Source organism: Natrix helvetica (assembly GCF_964273705.1).
Source record: "Natrix helvetica genome assembly, chromosome: 2".
Taxonomy (NCBI): Eukaryota; Metazoa; Chordata; class Lepidosauria; order Squamata; family Natricidae; genus Natrix; species Natrix helvetica.
The window spans coordinates 93,176,762-93,204,022 of NC_138552.1; the positions used below are offsets into that span (position 1 = coordinate 93,176,762).

General features: G+C 39.0%; 1 protein-coding gene across 1 annotated transcript in view; it reads left to right on the plus strand.

Moving 5' to 3' along the window:
• Positions 1–27,261, plus strand: part of KIAA1958 — a 101,649-nt gene that overhangs the window by 39,248 nt on the left and 35,140 nt on the right. The window contains 1 exon segment of the mRNA XM_081940916.1: positions 5,274–6,448. Coding sequence (XP_081797042.1) covers positions 5,299–6,448 — 1,150 coding nt within the window. The 5' untranslated portion in view covers positions 5,274–5,298.

Here is a 27,261-nt window from a genome sequence, read left to right on the forward strand (position 1 = left end):
GAGAAAATGTGTTTTGTGTTGCCCCAGATAGAGGAAGGGGTTTAATCACCCAATCTGCTTGCAGTCTGTTCAGCACCTGTTCAACAGGCAAACATAGTTGAAGTATGCCATTTCATAGTTGGCAAAACAGCCTTCTTCTCCTGAACATTTGCCAGCTGTAGCAGAATAAGGGTAGAAAAAAATGTGGCACCATGCTAAGGATTAAGTAAATGAAAACTCCAGGCCTTAATTAAAATAATAGTCAAGAAAGGAAACATTGTTCACTATTTATTAGATTAACTGCTGGGGAAACTATATTCCTAAAGAATTTCTTAATAAGAGTCCTAGAAATAGAATGTTTCTTTCTGAGAATGCATTTCAACGCAACTTAAAACAAGCGTTGTTTTTTAAAACACTGTCCTGCAATGAGACTCGGGTTGTACAGATAGTCTTTCACTTACAACAGTTCATTTAGTGTCCGTTCAAAGTTACAATAGCACTGAAAAAAAAGTGACTTATAACTGTTTTTCACACTTATGACTCTTTCGGCATTCCCCATACTCACGTGATCAACTAACCATGGCAACTGACTCATATTTATGACAGTTGGAGTGTCCGAGGGTCATGTGATCAGCTTTTGCGACCTTCTGACAATGGGGAAGCCAGATTCACTTAACAACCATATTACTAACTGAACAACTGCAGTGATTCACTTAATAACTGTGACAAGAATGGTAGTAAAATGGTACAAAATTCAGTTAAATATTTCTCTTAGCAACAGATATTTTGGGCTCAATTATGGTCATAACTTGAGGACTACCTGCATAAATACAAACAAAGCAGGTATGGGTAAAGCAAATAGTTCTTACTTTAGTCCCGTGATGGCGAACCTATAGCACGTGTGCCACAGGCGGCACGTGGAGCCATTTGTCAGGGCACACGAGTCGTTGCCCTGTCAGCTCCAGCGCGCATGCACGTGCTGGCCAGCTGACTTCAGCCTTCTTTTGAGGCCATTTTTCACTGTCCGGAGGCTTCCCTGAAGGCTCCGGAGGGCAAAAAACAGCCCTACGGCCAAACCGGAAGCCAGTTTGGCCATAGAGCCATTTTTTGCCCTCCGGAGCCTTCAGGAGGTTTCCCTGAAGGCTCCGGAGGGCAAAAAACAGCCCTACGGCCAAACCGGAAGTCACTTCCAGTTTGGCCATAGAGCCATTTTTTGCCCTCCGGAGCCTTTAGGAGGCTTCCCTGAAGGCTCCGGAGGGCAAAAAACAGCCCTACGAACAAACAGGAAGTGACTTCCAGTTTGGCTGTAAGGCCCACACACAACCCCCCCTGCGCTCCCCCTGCTTTTGGCACACGAGCCAAAAAGATTTGCCATCACTGTTCTAGTCAGTATAGATGAACTGGAAGAGGAATGAATTTTCACAAGAGCAGAGTATATTAAATAATATGCAGCCAGTCTGGCAAATGGAAAAGGGGGGAGCTTCACAAGAGACTATTTCAGCAAGCTAATAATGATAAATGTCTGAAGCTGCATTATAATAAATTGGATTATTAGTCCATCTAGCTCAGTGTATGAATAATGACCGATAGAAATAGCTCTTAGGAGTTTTTCATTAGGAGATACAAAAGATTGATCCCACAGACTTCTAGACCCTGTTGTGCTAATGGATTGTGACATTCCTGCAAACCAAAGTGATTATCTTTTTTTAATGAGTTTATCTTATTATGATGTGTGCATGTGAAAAAAGATTTGTGTAAACTTAAGATTCCTGTGGAAGTCACAGGGTTCACTCTACAGTCATCTGGGAAATTTCTTTCAGTTGAGGTTGGATGGTTCAGTCTTTGGGTCATGTTTTATATATCTATATTTGCCAACACTAAGTTAAAACAATCTAAAGCAAACATACTGAAATGCAAAAAAATATTTTTAAAAGGAGTATACCTTATCAGTAATGAGACTCACTAAGATAAAACTTCTGATAAGATCCACATCTCTTGAGTTCCTCTACAACAGCGGTCCTCAACCATGGACCAGCAGCAGCACGAGGGGGGGGAGGGGATGGTTTCCCATCCGCGGCATAACCCCATGCATACACAAATAAAGCGTTGCGTAATCTTCCTCCACTTGCGTGGGCCTGGTTCCCAATAGGCCATGGACCGGGACCGGTCTGTGGCCTAGGCATTGGGGACTCCTGCACTATCCTGTCCTATGCTTATCCTGCCTTGAATGTTTGTCAAAATACTGTCTGGATTGAGACATTTTGATAGAGACAGCTTTGTGTATGTGTGAGAGAAGAGGAGTGGGGAGAGACAGAGAGCGCATGTGGGTATGCATAGAAAGGTAATTCTTACTGTTGTTAAACATTATCAGCCCAGGTCAATCCACTGCAGGGTAAAAGCCTCTTGATTAAAATATGCAGCTTTAGCAAAATTTTGTTTCTTTCTGTTACTTTTTGGAACTACTTTAACTGTGAGTGTTACAATAGCAAAAATGTACTATTGATATAGCGTGGTTACAATGTTATAACTGTTGCCATATAAACAGAAGCTTGGCAGTGGAATTCCTCAGGCCTGTCTTTGCTTGATCCTAAGTTATATGTGGTTCAGGAGTTCATGACCACCATGGCAAACATTTCAAGGTTACTGGAGGCCCAAATTACCTGGGGGAGTTGGAGCAGGGGGGAGATGACCCACTAGATCTGGTTTTGTCTTGAAGCAGTGGCTAACATGATTGGAAGTTGGGGGATGTTGTCCTCAACCCATGGATAGATGGTCCCCTGCTTTGGAGTTTTCCAGGGCTGCCCTCCAATGCAAAGAAGGGGATTGATTGAACTGGTCTCTCCCATTAGGTTTTTCTTCTTCTTTTCTTTGTTCACCAGTTTGTTTGATAGATGGGCAACTATTTGTTTAATAATAATAATAATAATAATAATAATAATAATAATAATAATAATAATAATAATAATAATAATAATAATAATAATAATAATAATAATAATAATAATAATAATAATAATAATATATTTTTCTGGTCATCTGACACGGTAGGAATTCATTCCTAGCAAACAAATAACCCATATGTTACTGGGTTTATTTGGGACCTGACTGGGAAAAGATTTAATACTGCACTACTGGACTTATTTTTTTAAAGGCCAGAGAACATTTGGAACTCTAGAAAGAAAAATAATAACCAGAATCATAACAAAAATTCTGCTGGATTTTGAATTAGTAACCTTTTGATTTTTAAGGCAAGAGAATATAACCTTTTTGCTGTTACAACATCTGGGATGAGAATAGCTCTGAAATAGTAAACATTGACTCAGTTGAAAGGGCATTTCTATTTTTTAAAAACTTCCAATGATATGCTGGGCTTAGCTTTCAAGATACTAAAGCAGGCTATCTGAAATAGATAGGAATGCTTAAGGAGACATGAAATAGAAACATGGACGTGGAGCAGAAAAACATTTCCTGAAGTCACTGAGAATGTGACTTTATGTGAAGTTCATTTCTTTCCTCCAGAAACAGCTGCTAGTCAGTTATAGTGCAGTTAAGCCCTCAGAAACTCTTAAAACTATTAGAGAAAGCTCTGGCTTACTGTCCTAAGGCAGAATGCCCAACAATTGAGGTGCAGCTATAAAGAATGACTTGTCTCCACTAATTAGATCTCCATCTCAGTTATGGCATGAAAAGGACTTGTCTGGCAGATATTAGGGTGCTTTTTCTACATTCTCCTTCCGTATACTGTATATGATTATTATTAGGGTGTTTTTTCTACATTCTCCCTCCATATATGTGATTATTATTTTGCTTATTCATTCATTTTGGTTTTTTCAGACATGAAAAAAAAAAGCTAAGTTCCTAGACATACAATAGTTCTTCCCCCCTTCAAAAGAACTAATGGTAGCATTTTTAGAGGGGCATTTAATGACCCTGTAATCCCTTGCATCAGGGTGAAGTTGGGGCAACTGAATGGATCTGAGTGTTTACTGGCCAGATGCCCTTCCTGTCGCCAATGCGGAGTTCGCTGTAGATATTTTCTCATTGTTCCCAGAGATAAATATCTGCCGCTACCTAGGATTGAACCCACAGCCTTCTGATTGTGAGGTGATACTGAATACTGAATACTGAAAATAAATAAATAAATAAGGTGAGAGATCCACCTCTAGGCCACTGCACCAATGATAGCATTCTTATGTGATATATGTATGTATGTATGTATGTATGTATGTATGCATGCATGCATGCATGCTGGTTTTGTTGTATTCGGGTCTTTTCCCGTGTAAGATTGAGATTGTCTTGGCAACGTTTCGGCAAGATCTCACTTGCCATCTTCAGGCTGCTGTCTGACTTAAAATGCGAACGGAGCTGCCGTCTTTTTGTAAATCTTGGTGGGAGGGGATGGGGTGTGCTGGCTTTGTTTCAGTAAGTGGAATGATTGGTTGTGTGATTGTATCATGATTGGTAGATTGGTGCTGATTGGTGCTGGCTGTGTGTGCATTGTTGTTTTGTATTGTAACGGCCTGGGTGGTGGGTGGTGTTCGTTTGTTGATTAGGGCAGGTTTCCAGATGTTTGGTAGGCGGGAGGTATCATCACGTTTATTCATATATATATATATATATATATATATATATATATATATATATATATATATATATATATATATATATATATATATATATATATATATATGTGTTACTTCAAAATGTTTTATAATCTAAAACTGATCTTCTATTACCTCTGTGAACTAGGTTGAAAGGATTGTCATTTATTTATCATTTTGTCTTTGCATGTGATATGCAGGGAATGTAGGGAAATATCTTCCATTGATGAAATTATTCATATAGGTAGTCTTTACAATCACAATTGAGTCCAAAATTTCTTTTGCTAAGTGAAACATTTGTTAAGTGAGTTTTGCCCCATTTTACGACCTTTCTTGCCACAGTTGTTAACTGAATCACTACAGTTGTTAAGGTAGGAACACAGTTGTTAAGTGAATCTGGCTTTCCCATTGAGTTTACTTTTCAGAAGTTGACAAAAGGTGATCGCATGACCCCGGGATACAGCAACCGTCAGAAAAATGAGTCAGTGGCCAAGTGCCTGAATTTTGATCATGGGAAGATTGCAATGATCGTAAGTGTGACAGATGGTCATAAATACCTTTTTCAGCTCCATTGTAACTTTGAACAGTCACTAAATTAACTGTTATAAGTCAAGGACTACCGTATTTTGTGGAATATATATTCTAGTTCAAGTACAGACTTTGGTTCTAATGCACTTTTTTTTCCCTTTCAAGGAACAAAGCTATTGAGTGATGCACCATGGAAGACTGCCTCCATACATCTTCCGAAAACCTTTCCAAGCTGGTCAGTTGGGCCCACAGTCATGGTACCATTTGCAGCCTCATTCCAAATTTAAAACACCTCCTTTCAGAGGGTTCCCATGGCAACCTGACAGCTATGTGGGGCTGTAGTGCCGGCCATGCCTATCACTGGCCATTGACAGCTACTTGTAGGGCTGGCTCACAGGAAAGAGTTTGTTTCCAGGATAACAGAAGTTTCAACTCTGATAGCCCCAGCATAATTGGCATGCCTTCAGACCCCCAAGTCAGCCCGGTGGAACGCTATCCAGGGAGGTCAGGAAAAGCAAAGTTGGACGGTAACAGAACCAGAGATTCCTGCGATTTCTCCTACTGCAGTGAGCCTTCCGAATTGGATGAAACAGTGGAGGAATACGAAGATGAATCTAATCTTTTTGACATGGTCTGTGAGTCCTCGGTGACCGATGAAGATAGCGATTTTGAACCTCATCGTCAAAGATCTCAGATAAATTCCCTTAAAAGGTCTGGCCCATCTTCTTCGCTACATTTGGACTCTCAGTCTGAGGTCATTGATGGAAGCAGCAGTGATGTTTCAGCTAAAAAAATAAAGCAAGAACTCCCCGAGGATTATTATATTGTGGCGAATGCCGAAATCACTGGTGGCATTGATGGCCCTGCATTGTCCTTGACCCACATGTCAAAACCTAAAGGTGGAACCTCCTACCCTGTGGCATCTAAGCTAAGTTCTCACTCATCTCTTTCCCTCAGTGCTGACTTTGATTTACAGAATGTTTCAGCCTCTTCACAAGTTACATCGAGGCCAGTGACCCAGAAACCTCCCAAGCTCAATCTGCCTTCCTCAAGCAGAAGGCCTGGTAACATCCCGACCGTAAATCCTCAGGTGGCCCTCCAGGTGCCTGCCAGCACTTCTAATTCTGGCAAACCTATCAGCATTCCTTTATCAGCCTTGCAGCTTCCTGGGCAAGAAGAGCTGCAAGGGCAGGATCTCCTCCAGCCTGGCCCAAATCAAGCTTCCAATGATGTGGCATTGTCTCCTTCTGTTAGCACGGAGCCAGAGGTTAGTTCTAGCCAGCAGCAGCCGAGCACTGCTCCCAGCGCAGTCACTGAACCGGTGGCACAGACAATAGCAGGTATCAACATTTCGAATGTTTCTAATGATTATTTGCTTGATGCATTTTTAAAAAATCATGGTATTCCCCACTCCCACCCCCCCCCCCCCCGAAGTTAATGTTTTTAATTCAATGTTTACAAGCATGAATTGGTGACTGGTGGTGATGGTAGTGGTAGGGATACCGTTCCTATTGAAAACCTGAGACCATAAGAAAGCAATAACTTACCAAGAATTAGTGAGATTTGGAGCCAAGATAAGTGGTACATAGCAATAGCCCTTAGACTTATACACCACTTCATAGTGCTTTACAGCCCTCTCAAAGCTGTTTACAGAGTCAGCATATTGTCCCCAACAATTTTACCTCCTCATTTTACCAACCTTGGAAGCATGGAAGGCTGAGTCAACTTTGAGCCTATTAGGACTGAACTCCTGGCAGTGGGCAGAATCAGTCTGTAGTACTGCATTCTAACCTCAGCACCACCATGGTTCCTGCTGCTAGGATAATAAAGTAGCTGATAACAGATTTATTGCTCAGGACAATAACCTACCACATCCTAATCTCATTTTCTAACACTGTTATAGAAAAGGAATTATGTCTTAACAGAGTATACAAATTACATTGGATCTTTGTGCCCATCATTTGTTTTCTAAAGGCAGGATATTCTTTCCTAGAAGATAAGAACTTCAGGTGGATCATATATCAGGGTTGTTGCATTCTCTCTGAAGTTAGTGGGCAAAAGCACAACATTGCTGAGCAGAAAAAAAAAATTCATTTGATTTCCCAAGGAAAGGGAAAAAGTTGGATATCTGTGCCTACTTAGTGAGGAAAGCTCTTTTTTTGTATTGCCAGAATTTATATCAGCTTCAGTCTTACTAGTGTTTCTGACACTCTGGTTATATTCAGACAATTTCAGTTCAAGCAAGGAAAATGTGAAATATGAGCAACAGGGTCCTGTGCCATTAAACAGAGGTGTTTTTTTAAAGCTATTCCACTTTATTCTTTAAAATAGTTGTGAATCTATATATATATAAAAGCGAAATGCCACTCACACGACATCACGAAATTTCCAGAACTACAAAACCTACAAACTTGAAATTTGGCACATATGTTCCTCTTGGCTTCTAGGTGCTTGCTAAGAAAGGATTTTTTGAAATGACCATCAGATCATTAGTATTTCTTATATTATTATTATTAACACGCTCTGATGCTAAGGTGTTAGACCAGGGGTGGCGAACAAGTTCGACAAAAAGAGCCAAAATTTTAAACTGTGAGAGTCAGAGAGCCACACCACGCAGTGACCTGCCAAAACAGACAAACACTCACACAAAAGCATATAATTTTAACAATAATATATTAAACACATAATATAACATGCTCAGTCAGGTGTTTTTTGTTATAATTTTTTATAAACCCATTAGAGCTGCTGTATAACTTTTAAATCCATAAATAAGTGGAACTTGTTGGAGTGATGGGATGATAATCTCAGTGGGATTTCTGGCATCTTTTGTTTTCAGTAATCTTCTGCAAATCAGGTTTGTATTCAGTTGTAGCCACTCGGAGCAGTTCCTTTACATGAGTGTCAGTCAGAATGGACCGGTGCTTTGATTTCACGTGTTTCAAAGTAGAAAACAGCTTCTCACAGACGTATGTTGACGAGAACATAGACAGCAGCTTGAGAGCGGCTCTTTTTACACACGGGTATTTTTCAGTTGGCACAGCTCTCCAAGTGTCTCTCCGTTCAGGGACTGAAAATCCTGCTTGGATTTCATCAGACAGAATTTTCAAGTCCTGAGCAGATCCTTCCAGATCACTCCCACCACCCAGAAGACACCCTACTTTCCTTATGTGGATCTCTGTCCACCTAACAACCTACAAGATTACTTGATGACCACAACCAGGAATGCCACACTTGCAGTCATTAAACAAAGCAGTCACATATCTCGCTTAATGACTGCTTTGCTCAGTGACGAGATTGTGATTGTAAATCGAGTACAACCTATACATGGGTAAAGCCTGGTCCTAATATTATCTTCCTTTAACCTAATATATGTATTATAATATATATATGAGTTTGGATTATCTTTGATATCTATTACAATTACAGGCTGTGAGAAAAACACTCGTAGAATTTTGGGAAATATACTAACCATGGAAATTCAATTAAATGTTTTCTCCTATTTAAAACTCTGCTGCTCCTGAACCCAGAGCTTCAATATGCAACCATTATTATTAATTTGAGCAATCATTAGAACCTCACCGGAATCCTGCAGCAACTGTGCTAGACTTTGAAGCATTATTTTTTTGGGCGCAGCAGAGGGTGCTGTTGAGATAAACCCGGAAGTACGGTCGACGCGACGACGCTTGCCTGCGCTCCACCAACTCGGCTGGGAACGGAAGCCGAGCTGGTGGAGCGCAGGCAAGCGTCGTCGCGTCGACCGTACTTCCGGGTTTAGCGCGTGATCCGAGCCACAGTATACTAAATAATGGTAAGAGGCAAAGAGCCTCATTTATTTTGGCCGCGAGCCGCATGCGGCTCGCGAGCCGCGTGTTCGCCACCCCTGTGTTAGACATTCTACTCCCCTCTCCCCACCTGAAAAGATCTCTGTTCTAACTGCTACCTGGGTGTGGCCAGCGTGTGATTCATCTGGCCTGTGGGCTGGGAGTTTGGAGAGGATCACCCTGAGGGAGAGAAGGAGATAAGATAGGAGAGGCTTCTGTGGGGCAAGCCTGAGGGAGAGGAGGGGAGTGGGGAGGCCGATCGTAACTACTCATTAATTTTCAAGCTGTAAGTGTTGATTTACCAAGCCCAATCACATAGTTTTGTAGTGTTCAGCTAGTATAGAATAAAAGACAAAAGCAGGGGAAATTACAAAAAGCAGGGGAGGATTACAAAAAACCCTTCATTTTTGTCATAAAATTCTGTCAATGGACCAGAGTTGCGCATACTAAATCTCACCTGGTAGCATAACACGTTTCTTCTTTCTTGCCGGGCTTTCTTGGAAGTTAAAAACAAGAATGCTGGTGGGACGCTTCCCCTCAGCAGAGAAGGGTAAGCACATCAATATACTACTTAATGTACCCTACCTTCCACAGGGCAGTCTTCTGCTTGAAGAGGTCCTGTAATTCAAATTCTGGGTAGTTCATGATTGATCAGAACTACACGAAAGGAGAACAGCAAGAGTTGCTGATCACCAATCACGATATGCAAAAACGAGCAAGGAAAATATTCAGTGAATCGTTGTCTTTCTCACTAAGATTCAGTGGCATTTCTGTTTAAGGTACAGCAGTCATTTTTGCATCATCCACAAATAGGCAAGTTATCCAAGTTAAAATGTAATTTTGGTGGAGGGTTTGGGGGTGGGCTTGATTTAGATGTGATTAGCCTGCTCCCTTACTTTTCAAACCTTGCATTGCCAGTTCTAGAGCAGCTTGGCCTGAATAAAATACCTTGCACAAGTTTAACTTACTTTGAAGTTTAAAGTAGATAACAAATTCCTACTCTAATTAACTAATTTAGTGGTCTTTAAGTTAGATTTAATATCACATGAACATTTTATTCATTTTTATCCCACCTTTATTTTATATTTTTTAAATGAATAATTCAAGGCAGCAAATATCCTCCTTTCCTCTTCTATTTTCCCCACAACAACAACCCTGGGACATGGGTTGGGCTGAGTCAGAATAACTGGCTCAAAGTTGGCTTTCATGACTAAGGCAGGACTTGAACTCATGGTCTCCTGCTTTCTTACCTGGTGCTTTAACCATTAGGCCAAACTGGCTCTTACTATTCAAAAGGTGGCAAGTCTCTTCTGATGGGATGAAAAATAAATGGTGACTGAAAGGCAAATGAAAAGAGAATGATAATGAAATGGTGGTAGGGGGCGGGGAGTGGGAGAAGTGAGAAAGTTAAATGAGCAGATGAATATGAATGCATGAATGGATAAAGTAGCTATACATGTGAAATCATTCTGATTCTCCGTCTATCTTTTGGGGGATGTTAACGAGGAAAAGAAGTAGTGTGGTATCATAAATATGATGAAAAGGGCACATTCAGTGCCTTCAGAGAAGGGCATTCTTCAATTATTCTGCAGTTCTGTACAACAAAACCTTTGCTGAAAGCAAAATCTATAAAAGAAGCAGTGGGAAAAGAAGTTACAAGTGGAAAGTAACACAGCCCAGGCAAAGATGGCAAATTAAATGGCGGAGTTTTACATGCAATCCAGAAAGACTGCTGTAATTGCATTGGATAAAGATGCTTCTCCAAGTTATCGCAAATATAGCTAAAAGAGGGGTGGTTCCATTGTTTCTGAAAGAACCAGTGCTCCACTCCTTCCTCATCCAGACCCCACAACTATTTATGCTATCCTGCACGCGTGCGCACACACACACACCTATGGTTTATTGGATGTATTACTATCCCCGCACTCAACTCCCTTCACCACAAGCCCAGAACTGTCCCAATTAAATCCCGCCACAAGCAGACCAATGCTAGTCCACAAAGCAATGGCCAATGAGTCCACAAAGCACTTGAAAGTTTCCCAATCAAAATAAACCCACCAAAATTAAATCCATAATACTGAACAAATGGTTCACGAGGCACGAAAAGTCCAGAGTTCACAAGTCAAGGTACGGCAAAGCAAGGCAAGAATCACAATGATCAGAAAACACACAGCTAGGAAACTGCTGTGCTAAAGAGCCAACTTCTGGGGCAGCTCATCAAGAAGGATGAGGCTTTCTCCTTACGAATAATCTGGCTGACCTTCTCTGCTCCTACCTTTTCTCTGCCCTATGTGTTCTTGGATCAGGTGCAGAAGGCAGTTCCTCTTCCTCGTCACCGACTGGCTGCAGCTGTTCCACCTAAAGCCTCAGGGCTGTCCTGCTGCAACTGTGCTTGAGCCAAATCCCTCTCATATAGCTGCTTGGAGCTATTGACCAACTCCTCTCCAGACGTGCCTGGAACTTGTTCATCTTCCTCCGAGCTGACATCTGGAAAGATATCTGGGGAAGCATCCTGCGGAGTCATCACACTATTCTGGAAGATTATAGAGAAGGTGATTGGCCTCCACATCCTAAGCAAACAGATTATCCCAACCCTTCCAATCAGATTTCAGACCAGAATATAGTATTGAGACAGCTTTGGTCACATACTGATGACCTCTAGTGGGGTTGGGATGAGGTGATGCATCCACCCTAACTTTTCTTGATCACTCTGTGGCCTTTAATACTGTCGACTACAATATCCTTCTAGTTAGCCTATCAAGGACTGACACCTTTACACTGTTCTCCATTGTTCTAGTTGGTGTTGGGGGTGAGTGACCTGGTCTGAGACCTTTGCTTTGCCTCAGGACCCCAGTTTCTTCCTTATTTTTCATATCTTCATGAAACCATTGGGAGAAGTTATCCATCAGCACAAGATATAGTATCAATAGTAGGATAATATTAATGCTATGTGGTCAGAGGTGGGTTGCTCCTGGTTCGGCCCGGATCGGACGAACCGGTAGTGGTGGTGGTGGGAGGCTCCGCCCACCCGCCCAGACACTTCTGCGGATGCTTCTGTGCATCTCTGTTGCTCGCGAGGGAGAGCAAACCGGTAGTAAAAAAATTGGAAACCCACCTCTGTTTGTGGTAATCTGTAATGAATCTCTTTTTCCTAGATTCTTATTGTTTTGGTTTTGTTCTGAGAGTCAGGGAGTAGAAATTAGTGGAGGTTTTTATTTTAGCATTGCAGTCCGATTCATTTGAATTTTTTAAAGTTTAATATTTATTTTAAACTGTTATATTTGAAAACCGAATCTTATACGTGGGGCTCTTGTCACATAGAAACCATTAGTTGGGAAATGTAAAATGCCTGTGGACAAGGACTCTTTTAATTATTTATAAAACAGAATCTTCACTTAAAGTTTTTGTTTTGGATACCTCCAAGTCAAACATTAAGAAACTGTTGAAGAAAATGTGATCCATTGCAAACATTGAATGTTTACTTTCTAGGTAGCATTTGGAATCCTTCAATGGCACAAGAAAATTTGTCTAAAGTAAAAGTTCAGGTAGCCAGCATCCATTAGAAACCGTTTAATGCTGGAAATAAAAATTCACTATCAGTTTTATAACTCTGATTATTTCAGTAGACGTAAAAATACACCTAAAATATCTTTTAAACTTCAGCATATATTTAAATTTTGTTCTTAGTATTTTTTTTATAAATGTCAAGGACATAAATACGTTAGTCTTTGAGCTTTATGTTTTTATTAACCAGAGGACACTTTCAGTGAGAAAAACAAAAATTGGTATCTTTCAAAAGGCTTGTTTCTTATTTATGAAGAAAGCTATGTCTGCACAAACTATTATTATATACAATTTTACTCTTTGTATATGTCTGGTTTTTTAAATATTCTATATAATAAACATAACTGGTGAATTAGCCAGAGACAGTTAATTCTAGGTTCTACCAATTCTTAGGTAACGTTCAACTCAACTGAAATTTAGAGATGGAAATGTGTATTACTTAAATGGGTTATTTTGAAGGAATTCTTTCAATGGCAAAATGCAATATTTCAATATTTCAATGCTGTGTTACTCTTCTGCCATCAGATTTTATCCTGTTTGTACGTACTTATTTTGCCATATTTGGAATATTTGTAGATGTGATTACACAAGAATAAAAGTTATATCTACTGACCCTTTTTTTATTCTATACATGAACAAAGGTGCAAGAGCTTTGTTTACTACTGAATAGAAATCATCTATTTGCATCAGGCAAAGTACAAGTGGCCCTCACTTAGTAACCAGAGTCGGGACCAGCTTAAAGGATGGGGGTCACTAAGTGAAACCGCGACTGTGCTTACAATCTTTCTTCAGGTTTACAGACCTGTAACATTCATAAATGTATGATTGGTTGTACCTTTTCACCATGGTTGCAATGGAACAACTCCTTTCTGCGGTAGTTGCAAAATGAGGATTACCTGTATGTAGATTTGTAATTCAGGTATTACTGAATTGTTCTTCCTGACATTTCTCACATTTCGTTATTTGACTGGAGCTGCTTGGTGGTGGCTATATCTTGAGACCCACTAACTCCTCACACATGCCATTAAAACAGGTTTATTTATAAATCATATATATTATGAAGAGTTGCTTCATTCTTTTGGGTATCTGTAATTTATTTATTTATTTGAAATAAAAAGTGGATTATTGATCTGGAGCACTTGGGAACAGGACAGGCATATAAATCTTACATTACATAGCACAGAAGACTCTCCCCCAAATATGTTGTAAGCTGCCCAAAGTTGTCTGTGACAAGATAGGTGGCAAAGTAATTTAATAAATAGATTTAATAACTAACTAATTAAATAATCTAAATTATTCTGGGTGTAGTTATGCAGGTTGATCCAACATGTAAGAGTTATTTTACCTTATATAAGATTGTCTGGGAACTCTTTCTTTTAAAAAATGAAAATCCTTAGTTCTTTGCTAAGCCAGGTTTTAGAGGGATCCCCAGTGTCATATCCAGAGAGGTGTGTTCAAATGAACAATTAAACTGCTGTGAATGAAGCATGAGTCCCTCTCTTGTGTAGGTAATAACAAGTTTAGAGAACTGGCAGTCATTCAACCTAGCTCTGCCAGTGAGCCAAGTTTAATATGATTATACTGTTTCGAATGGAGGGGAGAGATTGATTTTATTTCTTTTCTTTTCTCTTCTTTTGGTAATAAAGAGAAAATTAGTGTTCAGGCAAATAACAAGAAATAATGAGAAAAAAATCAAATTAAACCTTTATTTGAAATGCACTCTAGGCTGACAGAAAAGATTAGGCTGCCTGTGTAGTGTTACAAGTTGCAGTGCAATAAAACCTGAAATATATTATAGCCTGTTCTCCTTCTCTGTGTTACAGAATATTTGGCAGCCAACAGTTCCTATTTCTTGCAGGTTGCATCAGACTGAAAAGTATATTTTCAAGAAGCCAAACCACGGAGTAGCTTAGAGAGCAAATACGTCATGGGGTTTTTTTAAATTATTTTTTATAATTCAATAATTCCATCTTCAATTAAACAGTGTGTCGCCTGGGTACAAATATCTTTGTAAAATGATAATTAAGATTTACAACAATATTCATTACATTAACATAAATTCTATTATATTAAAAAGTAATATTAAACATTATAATCATAATATTTGCTTCTCTCTCTTAACATATCTTCTTTATTTCATTAATCTTTTTCTTTTGTTTCCCTATTTCTAGCTTTCATTTTTATTATTTAACCATTGGTAAAATAAGACCCTTGTCATATAATATTCAATCTGTTCTTTCTCCTTAATTGCTAGTCTATTCATTTCTGCACATTCTAATAACTTCCTGATCACATTCTCATCTGTGGGGATCTCTTCACTTTTTCAATTTTGTGCAGATACAATTCTAGCTGCAGTCAATATATGGATAATTAGGCATGCACTCCCCTTACTATACCTTTTGAATAAAATCAGGGGTGGGATTCAGCCGGTTCAGACTGGTTCATGCAAACCAGTAGATCCGGCGATCAGTTGGCCCTGCCCACCCATCTCTGCACTAGTCTGTCCTATATTTTCTTGTTTGAAGCCCAGCTGATAGGCGCGGTGGAGTGGATTGCCATGCCTCAGCTGTTTTACTCACTGGGGCTGCAGTAAAAGATAAGTTTTAGAACTGTTTTCAAACACACGTGTGCAAAGCATGTGTTCAGTGAACCGGTTGTTACACCGATTGAATCCCACCACTGGGTAAAATCCCCATCAAATACATCATGTTGTTGTATTGTTTAACATGCTCCAACACAGTTCTTTCTCTCTCTTTGCTATCTCTTACTCTTCATTCAGTTCTTGCAGATTTCCTCCACCTTCCAAGGCTGAATGCTGAAGTCCTGTAACAATAGCCAGAAATATATCCATTTTCCTAAAAACCATGCTTGTTGACAGATCAATGCTAAAACATAACTCTAGCTTTTCAAAAGGAAAATAAAATTGATCCCAGAGTCATTTTGTGATAAAGGAACATATGTATGACCTGCAGGATGAGAAAGTACTCTGCAGAATGTTGCATTATTCCTCCCCATTCCAGAGCAATAAAATTTGTAGCCATCAAATCAATCAAAAGATTGTTATACACCTATTGGAAGAACAAGTGGTCGACTCAATTCTGAGATGCGATGATCTTCTTGGAGATCAATAGGCCTGTGTTTCAAATATGGGAATGTAACACAATAGTTCTGTAAAACAGGTAGTAGGGGCTTACTGAGCATATTGACCTCTGTTACAATGTATCCAATTGCCCAGGAAATCAATATTCCCATTAGAAAACAAAGCACAATCAGGAGAAGTCTTGGAGGCCAGGTGATTATTCTCTTGGGCAGCTAAGTCAAAATGGCAACAGTGACACATTGTCCAGCAACCAAATGGGAGAAAGAATATGCTCCTAACAGACTTAGGAGATCAATAGCACTTGGGCAGTTCACTGTCCCTGACAGCATCATCCTTGAATGGGTCATTGAGATTTAGTACAGTGTTCATACCATAAAACATGCATTAAGAAAAGAGGCAAAATATAATTTAGAACTCTGAACACCTGTTTCATGCTATCGCAGCAATGAGTTGGGGATGAGATAAAGGTGATATCCCTTAAAAAAAATTCACAAGACAATTAGCCAAGCTGGAAGATGAAACTTTGATACAGTGGAAGATTCAAGCTTCTCATGCTTCTAAAGTCTATAGTATTGTCCCAATTATTCCATAAATTAATTCTGAATGCTTCTTGGACATTTCCAAAAGTGAACTATTCGTAATTAATTAACATCCCAAACAACCACCGTTATTGCTATGACATTACCTTATTTGACTGAGCCCTTGGCATGGGATGGGCTGCAGTAAAGATCAAGTTAATCGATAACAATGATTTCCCAAGTTACAGTCAGAGTTAAAAATTGTAAAGTTATTTGCAAGGTAGTAGTTAGAGGGACGCCGGCTCTGTTTTGTGAAATTATAATGATTGGCATTAAGGGATACACCTTGGATACGAAAGTAGTGAAATTGTCTTTATAGAACAGATAGAAGCATTTTTTGCAGTTGTGTTCCAGGTTGTTGTGGTTGTTGTTTTTGGGTGTTGTTGTTTTTTTGCATTAAATACTATTTCTCACATTCCCACTTTGAAAAACAATAAAAAACTCAGTTCAATCTTAGTTTTATCAGATATTGTCTCCTGTTTCTCCTCCATTTCCCACTGTGCATTTATTTATGTCACTGATAGTAAACCCTGAGTAACAACCTAAGTGAAAGTATGTGCTGGGATTTCCATATTGGACATGGATGAATAGATGTTCTGCTGTCTTTTAAAGTTTTGTGAATTACCTTAACAAAGTAGGCAGAGCATTTTATTGATATTGTGTATCAAATATGCACGTTAAATCCTCCCCTTGTTCCATAGTTTAGGATATTGTTGCTAATATGTTTCTCTGCAAATGTCTGGTGATTTTTAGTCATCCAGATCATGGTTGTCCCAAAGGTGCCTTTTCAAAAGGCAACTGGGGTTCCTTTGGGGTGGGTTTTTTTTTCCCTGTGAAAACATTTCACTTTGCTTCTCATCCAAACCCAATCTTCAGTTGGGTTGCTGTGCAAACTTTCTATTTCTTTTTGCTCCTGTAATGCAGATAATCATCCTGTTTCCCAGCCTTTTTTTCGCCATGGGATTTGTCCTGCATAACTCACTTAATTTGATTGGAGCTTTGGGGAAATGCATTAAGAGTTCCAGTTTTGCTCTTTAACTAAAATATGAATGTGCATCACTTTGTATCAAAAGATGGCAAATCATAGGCAAACCAGACTACTTATATAAGGTAAAGGTAAAGGTTCCACATATATGTACTAGTCGTTCCGACTCTAGGGGCGGTGCTCATCTCCGTTTCAAAGCCGAAGAGCCAGCGCTGTCTGAAGACGTCTCCATTGTCATGTGGCCGGCATGACTAAACGCCAAAGGCGCACAGAGTGCTGTTATCTTCCCACCAAGGGTGGTTCCTATTTTTCTACTTGCATTTTTACATGCTTTCCAACTGCTAGGTTGGCAGAATCTGGGACAAGTAACGGGAGCTCACTCCATTACGAGGTGCTAGGGATTCGAACCACTCACCTGCTGCCCTTTCTGATTGACAAGCTCAGTGTCTTAGCCACTGAGCCACCACGCCCCTTCTGACTACTTATATAATAAGGTTTTAATTTATTTTCTTCAGTTCAAAGAAATACATGAAAAATATGAGCAAGATTTTGTTTTTGTAGCAGACCTAGAACGAATAGCTTAGCACTTCAGCTAGAGAGCTCTTCAAATAGATGCTTTCGCCTCTGCACAGATTACATTCCATAATGGCAGCATTCAATTGAAGAGTCAGAAATTAACCCAATGGTTTATTTCTATGCATGCATTATGTGATTTTGATTGTGAGCTGCCTTGAGGTGTTAGAAGGTGAGGCAAGATATAAAAGATTTGCATAAATAAAGGAAGAATATACTGGATCAAACTGCAGCAGTGTTTCTCAACCACGACAACTTGAAGACATGTGGACTTCAACTCCCAGAATTCTGAGAGTCAAAGTCCACAGGTCTTCAAGTTGCCAAGGTTGAGAAACACTGGTCTACATTCTTCTATGATCCAATGTTCTGTCCAAATTTGAGAAGCTTATCCATGCAACATGAATGGAATGTAATCATTCCTCACCTGGAATCATTTGTCATCTGGAATGATTCTCATTCTTTTTCTCAGAATCCATCTCCGTTCCAATTGTTTATTTTCAAGCATTGTTGACCAAAAGTTGAGACCAGTTCCATGGAGAAAGGTTTTTCTGTGGATTGGAGGTAGAGGTGGTATTCTGCCAGTCCTGACCAATTCGCCTGAACTGGTAGTGAAAATCGGAGGTTGCCCCACCCACCCACCCCAGCTCTACGGCATCCCATTTAGGCCTTTTTTTTAAGGCAAAGCAATGCGTGGACGTGGCACTTGCGCTCACGTTTGCAAACTGGTAGGGAAGTTAAGTCAATACAACCCTTGATCAGAGGGCTGTGGTTTTTCTTGCTGCCTGCACCCCATGAATAGGGCTTCTCTTGTTTGCGTGGCACGGTTGTTGGCATGCCGCAGACTGGTGGCAGTCCACAGAGCAGGGATTGGGGATCTCTGTTTTAGAGGATCAGGGACTGCATTCTTTAATAGAACACTCTTTGTTATGTTTTCCTGTTCCTTCTGCACTTTTTAAGCCTTAAATAATCTATAATTGTGTTGAAGAGAAAGGCAATGCATTTAAAATCCAGTGATTTGATCTGATAAAATAGCATAAATGGGGAGCGAGGGGGACAAATTTAATAATAGCAATGTTTTGTAGCTTTTATCTTCTCTAAGAGGTGAGAATTGAAGTTCCCTGGGAAGTTCATATGGTATTCTGTACACTGTGAAAAGCTGGCAGCAATAGTTTGTTGCACATTATATATTTATATTCCTGTGGATATAACAGATAAATTAGAAAAGGGCATCTGTGATTTATTGCATTTGGCAATACAATCTTTTTTTTTAAAAAAAAGTATTTACAGTCTAAGGACTGTATATGTCTTTCTTAATAAGTAATATATCAGCTGAGTCCTGTCAAGTTTCATAGCAAACTCCAGAATGTGATTTACTGGGTTAATTACTGCCTTGCAGCTTCATGCTGCTAAGCCTAAAATTACAATCACATTCTAAAGTTGATTTAAGAATATTCACCGGTTAGACTACAGCATAGCTTATTATGATTAATGTAATAAATATTTATTGCATATGATGCTTCATTCCTTTGTTTTTCTGTTTGCCTCCAATGACAACATGCAAAAGCTGAGATGTTGCAATTGGAATCAAACCGTATGTGATAGTCCAGAGGTGTCAAACTCAAGGCCCATGGGCCGGATCTGGCCCGCGTGGTGCTTAGATCTGGCCCACAGGGCTGCCTTGGAAACAGCAAAGGACTGGCCCGCGGTCCCTCTGCCAGTGAAACGGAGCTCTGGAAGGCTGCATGCAGCCCTCCCCATTTCCATTTTCACTGGCAGTAAGTTGCAGGAGGCCATCACAGCCAAAAACGGAGCTCAGGAGCCTGTATCACTGGCAGAGCGCTTGGGCCACCTCAGGCACAGCTGATATGAGTGATATTGAGCTGGCCATACCCACCCTGGCCACACCCATCCGAGCCCCCCGAGGTCAAACACAATCCTGATGTTGGGATCAAGCAGCATGTCCATCTCCATACCAAAGGTCAATGCTTGCGTACATCTCTGTTTACAACACAGGTAGTCCTTGACTTAACAATAATCCCTTTAGTGACTGTTTGAAGTTCCAATAGGACTGAAAAAAGAGACTTACGACAATTTTTTCACATTTACGAACATTACAGCGTCCCCATGGTCACATGATTTATATTCAGATGCTTGACAACTGACTCACATTTATGACAGTTACAGGGTCCCGAGATCATGTGATTACCTTTTGCAACCATCTGAGAAGCAAAGTCACTGGGGAAGATGGATTCAACCATGTTACAAACAACCATGTTGCTAACTTATGAACTGCAGTGATTCAGTTAACAAATATGGCCAGAAAAGTCGTAAAATGGAGCAAAACTCATTTAACAAATTTCTCACTTAGCAACATAAATTTTGGGCTCAATTTTTCAGTTGTAGTTTTACCTTAATCTTGCTTCTAATTATTAATTTATTTAGAAATCTTTATTTTGGATTCTATTTCTATTTTTTATTCTATTCTATTTTTAAAAAATATTAATATTAATAATAATAATAATAATAATAAATATTTATTTCTTATTCTATTTTATTAAATTTTTATCTTCTCATCTTTCCTACTACCTTCTTGTATTGGTATCTTATGATTTATCATTTGCTGTTTGTTTCTTACGATTTATGATTATAACTTTTGATTTATGATCTATGACTTATCACTTCGTTGTTTCTATGTACACTGAGAACTTATCCACTGGAGACAAATTCCTTGCGTGTCCAATCACACTTGGCCAATAAAGAATATTCCATTTCCAATATGGTAGTTCTGATTCCAATAAATCAGAACTATCATATTTCCTCCCAAATAAGACTGTGTCTTATATTAATTTTTGCTCCAAAAGTCACATTAGGGCTTATTTTCTAGTTAGGGCTTATTTTGGGGAAATGTGCTTGTCAGGCTGACTATCTTAACTGGGGCTTATATTACAAGCATTGTGAAAATCATTATAGGGCTTATGTTAGGTCTATTCAACCACATGGACTCACAATATTATAAAAAAACAATTAAAATCCATTAATATAAAACAAGAGAGTCAGATAAAATTGAATAGCTTTATGAAACAGCAGATATGTATAAAAAAGGATCTGCTGAGGTAAAATGATATTTATTATGTGGCAAAATGCAGCTGAATAGTTGAAATCTATATAGTCACTGTGAAGGTCTGTCCTTGTTGTAGACTATAGGAGAAGTTGATCCTAGTGGAATTCTGACAAAAACTTCAAGAAATTGGGACATTTTTATCTGACAAAAGCAATTATTCTTCCTAGTTTTTTAAATCAACTGCTACAATGCCTCTTGAAAAAAATGCTGCACTCCTGTGACATTCACAGAGCTTGGGCTTATGAGATGTATTGTATGACTCAGTTTTGCCAATTTCAGTAACTTTTTCAAATAAATTATTTAGATCAAGAAAACTTTTTCAAATAAATTATTTAGATCAAGAAAAGAAAACCAGCCCCCTCACAAATTTATAAATTTACTAACTAAAATAATTACCCTTTCCAATGTCTTCATGAAACTGCTAATATGAGAGTAGAAATGGATCTCGGTATTCTTCTAATCAACCAAGTTCCTCCTCAAGAGCCTTTTTGTCAGGGCTTTCAGATCCTAGATGTGTTTGGAGAGTAGCCATATAATCTCAATTATCCATGATAATTCAGCATTACCATCTCAGTGTTGAAGACCGAGATAACACTTCTTTATCTGTCTATGGAGATTCTCAGTCATCCTGGTCATAGTTGTCCCTAAGGTGCTTTTTTCAAAACTGGACTTTTTTTTTGTTTTTCTTTGAAAACACTCCACTTTTCATCCAAGAAGCTTCTTCAGCTTCTTCAGTTCACTTCATAACTGAAGAAGCTTCTTGGATGAGAAGTGAAACATCTTCAAAGAAAAACAAAGAAAGTCCAATTGCCTTTGGAAAAAGCACTTTTGGACTTCGTTTATCTGATTTATCCCTTTGTTGTTGGTGAGTATTTGCCCATTCATGGGCAGATAGGTCATTTACGATGTACGGAGACCAGCTAGAACTTTTTTCTCAATGACCATCTGTGCATTCATAAAAATCCAAACATCTTTTCTTAAAACATCTCCCTTGGTAGGCATTCCTGAGTTTTGTAAGACTGCAAGAATTTTGAAGTAGGAAATGGAAAGGGAAAAAAAACAGCATCTTAGAAGCATGTGCTTCTTGACTAAAAATCTGTCTTAACTCTTCAAGGTTTTGAAATGAGTCTCTATGTAGGCGTATTACCTGAAGAACTGAAGTTCAAGATAAACAATTTGGGGTTTTTTTTGCAAGAAGATTCAATGGTTTCTTAGTTACAAGACATCTTTAATTTATAAAAGATATTATAGCCTCACTGCAGATTTGTCATTCATCTTTACTAAACAAGAATAAGAAGCTATAATACATTTGATTTATGTTGTGACAAGCCCTTCTTCAAAAGATGTGATGACTGTTTAGCACATTTCACACTGATGTCTAAACAGGACCCTGCTTGGAATGGTACATTGTCAGTCAAAATTCTGATGATGTGAACAGCTACAAAATAATTGGTGGATATGTATAAAATACACTGATGTACCGACATTCTGGAGGTATAGGTGCTGAAGGACAAAATTACATTCACTCAAATGATACAGTGCAATTATGTTTGTGTTGACCAAAATTGTAGACTTTGCTTCTTTGTGTGAGCAAATGTTTCCTTAAAATTAAAACATATTGATTCTGCAAATGATTACATATTATATTGGCAATTTTGGGCATGCTATGGTATGCCCACGTAACAATACTGTTTCATTAGCTACACTGGCTTTCAGTGAGCTTCCAGATACAATTTATGGTGCTGGTTATTAGCTAGAGAGCTCTTCATGGCATGAACCTGGCTATTTACAGGACAGTCTCTCTGAATTGTTTTTCACAGGGTGGACATGCTTTATTTTATCTGTTTTAAATTAAATTTACATACCTTCCATTTCCTGTTGAAACAGCTCTATGGATCTTACAAAATAATAAAATAATAAATATAAAAACAAATAAAATTAATAAGAATTAAGTAGAGACTAAAACCAAGAGGACAAACAATGTGGGAGTAGGAGCTAGATTTAGGCTCCTTTTAAGAAGTAGTGTTAGCTAGTGGAAACCAAAAATCAGCCTGGTCTGTCATGGTGCCCACCATATATGAGAAACATTCCACCTGTGACTTACATAGCCCCAATCCGGTTGGCCTTCAGTCAGAGTCTTAAAGTCCTGGCTCTACACCAAGCCTAAGTCCAGAATGTGTAATAAGCTTGATTTTTATGATGGTTTGTATATTTTCAAGTTCTGAGCCAATCCTTGGCGTAGCATTGAATTCATAATTTTTGTTATTTTGTTTATTTGTGTGAATGTTTTTATTTAAAATTGTTGTCAGATGTCTAGAATCATGTGCTGAGATTGGTGGCTATATACTGTAAGTAGACAACATGAGTAAACAAACTCATGTTAGTATCAACCCATATGAGGTTTTTCAATAAGTTGAAATCATATTTGCAAATGATCATGAACAACTAGTTGTGCTTGTTAATCATGCTGCTATATAAATTGCGCTCCATCTCTTACGCAGCAAGAATGATAATATTCTCAGAAGAAAAGTATAATACTTTGCACATATCTCAGGAGTTTAGTTCAATAGGATTTACATCTTTATGTAAGTATATAGTATTGCAACATAATGTGCATCGCTAGTTAGCTATTATTCCTGAGTGAAGTACAGGGAAAGGTACTTTTAATTAACAAGCCTGTTATTTTCTGTATTAATTTATTCTAATTGTATTGACTGTAGAAATATTTCTGTGGTTGCTTACTTGGTAGCTAGTCCTACCAAGTCACAGAGCATATCCCTATGGAAGTTTTCTTGGAAATGCAAGGGGTAAAAATCGACATATATGAGCCTAGATTGCACTTTTCATAACATATAATGTGATGTACATATACCAGTAATATAAAGAAAGTGGGAAACCCATTGATAACCATTGGAAAAATATACACTATTTCAGTGTGTATGCCAATACAATGTTGTTCTTGTTCCAACATACAATGCACATAGTCCTCAATTTACAACCATTTGTTTAGTGACCGTTTGAATTACTGCAGCACTGATGACGATTGCAGCATCCCCATGGTCTCATGATCAACATTGGGACACTTGGCAACTGATTCGTATTTATGATGGTTGCAGTGTCCCGGGGTCCAGCTGATCATCTGACAAGCAAAGTCAATGGGGAAGCCAGAATCACTTTCCAACTGTATGGAAAGTGTGGAAAGTTTCTAACTTAAACAACTATAGTGATTCACTTAACAAGTGTAGCAAGAGGGGTGTTGTAAAATGGGGCAAAACTCACTTAACGATTGTCTCGCTTGGCAAGAGAAATTGTGGGCTCCATTGTGGTCATAAGTCAAGGATTACCTGTATTCAGACTAGAATATGACTCCTTTGTAAGTAAACATATAGTAATTTTCTCTATGTCTGTACTAAGCCCTGTAGCTCTGTGTACATCTCCACCCAAACTCAGAGAATAGCAATAGCACTTAGACTTATATACCGCTTCATAGTGCTTTTCAGCCCTCTCTAAGCGGTTTACAGAGTCAGCATCTTGCCCCCGACAATCTGGGTCCTCATTTTACCCACCTCGGAAGGATGGAAGGTTGAATCAACCACGAGAAGATGCATTCTCATGAAGGATACTATTTTGAACACAGAAGTGGCTTAAGAAAAGTCAACATGCAAAACCGGAACCCATAACGATACCAAGAGCTTGTTTTAGAGTGAAATTTAGGACAAACTCCTAAAGCTATTTTAGTCATACCCCGGATAATAATGCATTCCGCTGGCTGACTTTATTTGAGAAAACATTTAATCCTTGTCACAGTGATCAACATTACATCTGATGCCTAGTCAAAACAGATGACACGTAAATTGCACCCCCTGTCAACATTTCACAAAGAAAAGGAAGTTAACTGCAAGGGAGCAGAGAAAAGAACTTTCCCCCCACTTTTGGCCTACTTGCCTTGCATTCCACAATTTTATGTGTATCCCTCATCTTCCTTCTGTCAGTGAAGTGGGAGAATCAGACTGCCAGAAAAAATCACAGCAATGGCTCTGCCTAGTTTTGAATGCAATAACTGGATTTGCATATACAGGAACATTAATGTGCTTAGTTTAACAGTGTTTTGGGGTATGGCCCAGCCCTAGGAAAGAAGCCAGTATCTAATCTGGTTATAAATCACAGATGAACATGTGAAACTTCCTTAGGAATCCTGGCTTGTTTTTAATCTTGGCTTGCTCTTATCTGGAATTTCACATGCTATGTCATAATGTGATGTATTGTTATGTACAAACAAGCTGGTGTCATGTATAAATCAGGTTTCACACTGGGTCAACTTAATGACTGTGGCTATCCAAAAGGCAAGATTAAAACCATGACCTGGCATGTTGTATAAAGCAATTCATAATGTTCTCACTCTTTCTGGAGGTTGTGAGTTCGATCCTAGGCAGAGGCAGAAGTAGGGTTTCCTGCTTGGGCAGTGGGTTGGGCTAGATGACCTGCAAGGTCCCTTCCAACTCTGTTAATCTGGTAGAAGCATTGGTGAAAACAAACCAGAAAAATGACTATATATTAGTTATATTTATATATATATATAAATATAACTAATTTGACAACCAGCAAGTGTGACCAGCTTAGGTGAAAGACCAATATTAAAATAAATAATGAGTTCTTTAAAATGCTTACGTGGTTATTTATCAGTGCTGTTACTACTAGAATAGCATATGCTGTTTATTTTTTAATCAGGAAAATTGGATTGATTATTGAAAAAAAAAGAAAAATTAATCATTATTTATTTGGAAACAGCAATGAACTAGAACAGGGGTGTCCAAACTTGGCAACTTTAAGACTTGTGGATTTTAACTCCCAGAATTCCCCAGCCAGCAGAATTCTGGGAGTTGAAGTCCACAAGTCTTAAAGTTGCCAAGTTTGGACACCCCTGAACTAGAGACATGAAAGCCAGCTGGGTGATTTTAGGGCCAGTCATTCTCTCTCAGCTTACCTCACCTCACAGGGTTGTTGTTGTGTGGAAAATAGGAGGAGGAAACTGTGTTGCATATGTTCACTGTCTTGAATTATTTGTAAAAACAATAAAGGCGGGATACAAATAAATAAATATAAATATAAAAAGCTGTATTAACTATAATTTTATTCTTCTTCATCCAGTTTATCACTAATATCGAACACTGTTTTAAGACTTGAATAATTTCTTTAACGGCAACCATTGGGGATCAGTACCACAGTGAATAAGTCTATCCTTTTGAAAAAGGGAAAACTTTTAATATTCCAGGTTTTTAAAGGCCTGTCCATCTTGGAAAATCTGTTCCCCAGGCTGCTATTCAGGAAAAATAGTAGAAATAATAGGTTATCTGATATTACCCCCCCCTTTGAAAATTAAATGAAGAACAATTCAATAAATCTGAGTCCCAGCAAAAGCACTTACAGTCCTAAGATTATTGATCCAGTTTAGATCCAAATATACATCTCTGTGTGAGATTTGAATACAAAGACATCACAATAGTACCTCAAAGCGAGCGTTCACCACCCTAGCATTGTTTAGATAAATTGTTTTAACAGTCCCTGGAATTCCCCTCCATGAAATATTGGTTAAAATAAGGCATAAATCATCTGATTACAAGGAAGAGAGGAAAAAAGAACATTTTTATGGGGATACAATGATTATTCCTCTTTTAAATTTAAAAAAAAACATGAACTATCTGTCAGATGAGGAAAAAAACTGCCTTTAGTCCTACATTCTGAACTTGGCAATAGTATACTAGGTTTTTCTCTATAAGCTTGTCAGTCCTTCAAGAGAACCGAGGTCAAAAAACTGAAGCAGCAGAGATTGTAAGAATGCCCTTTTTTCGTTGCAAAGTAGAAGAACTGAATCTAAAAAGACTGACAGAATTTCTCTGTCTCATTTTATAGAAAACTAAATTAAGTCAGGATTATTTTGAGTTTCTTTCTTATGCATTCCACTTTCTGAATCATCTTTTTTCCCCTCATTTAATGTTTCATTGCTCCTTTCGTCCTTCTCAGGAGTGGGCTTCAAAAATTTAAGCAACGGGTTCTCTGCCCAGTTGCTGGGTGGGTGTGGCCATGGCCTAGTTGGTCTCCTGCACTATGGTCGCAGGGGGGGGGTATTTTTGCCTTCCCCAGACTCCGGAGGCTTTCCTCGAGCCTCTGAGAGGGTGAAAACTACCTCCCCCAGGCTCCGGAGGCCTTCCGGGACGCCTGTTTTTCCCCCTCCCTGAGCCTCCACGTGGGCCCTGCACTTACCTCCAAAACGGGCCACGTGGAGACTCCTGGGAGGGGGGAGGAGGGGGGGGACCAGCCAAGGGTGGGATTTGTAGGTTCTCTGAACCACCCATAACATTAGCTGCGGGTTATCCCAAAGCCAGGTGAACCTGTAGCAGCCCACCCCTGCTC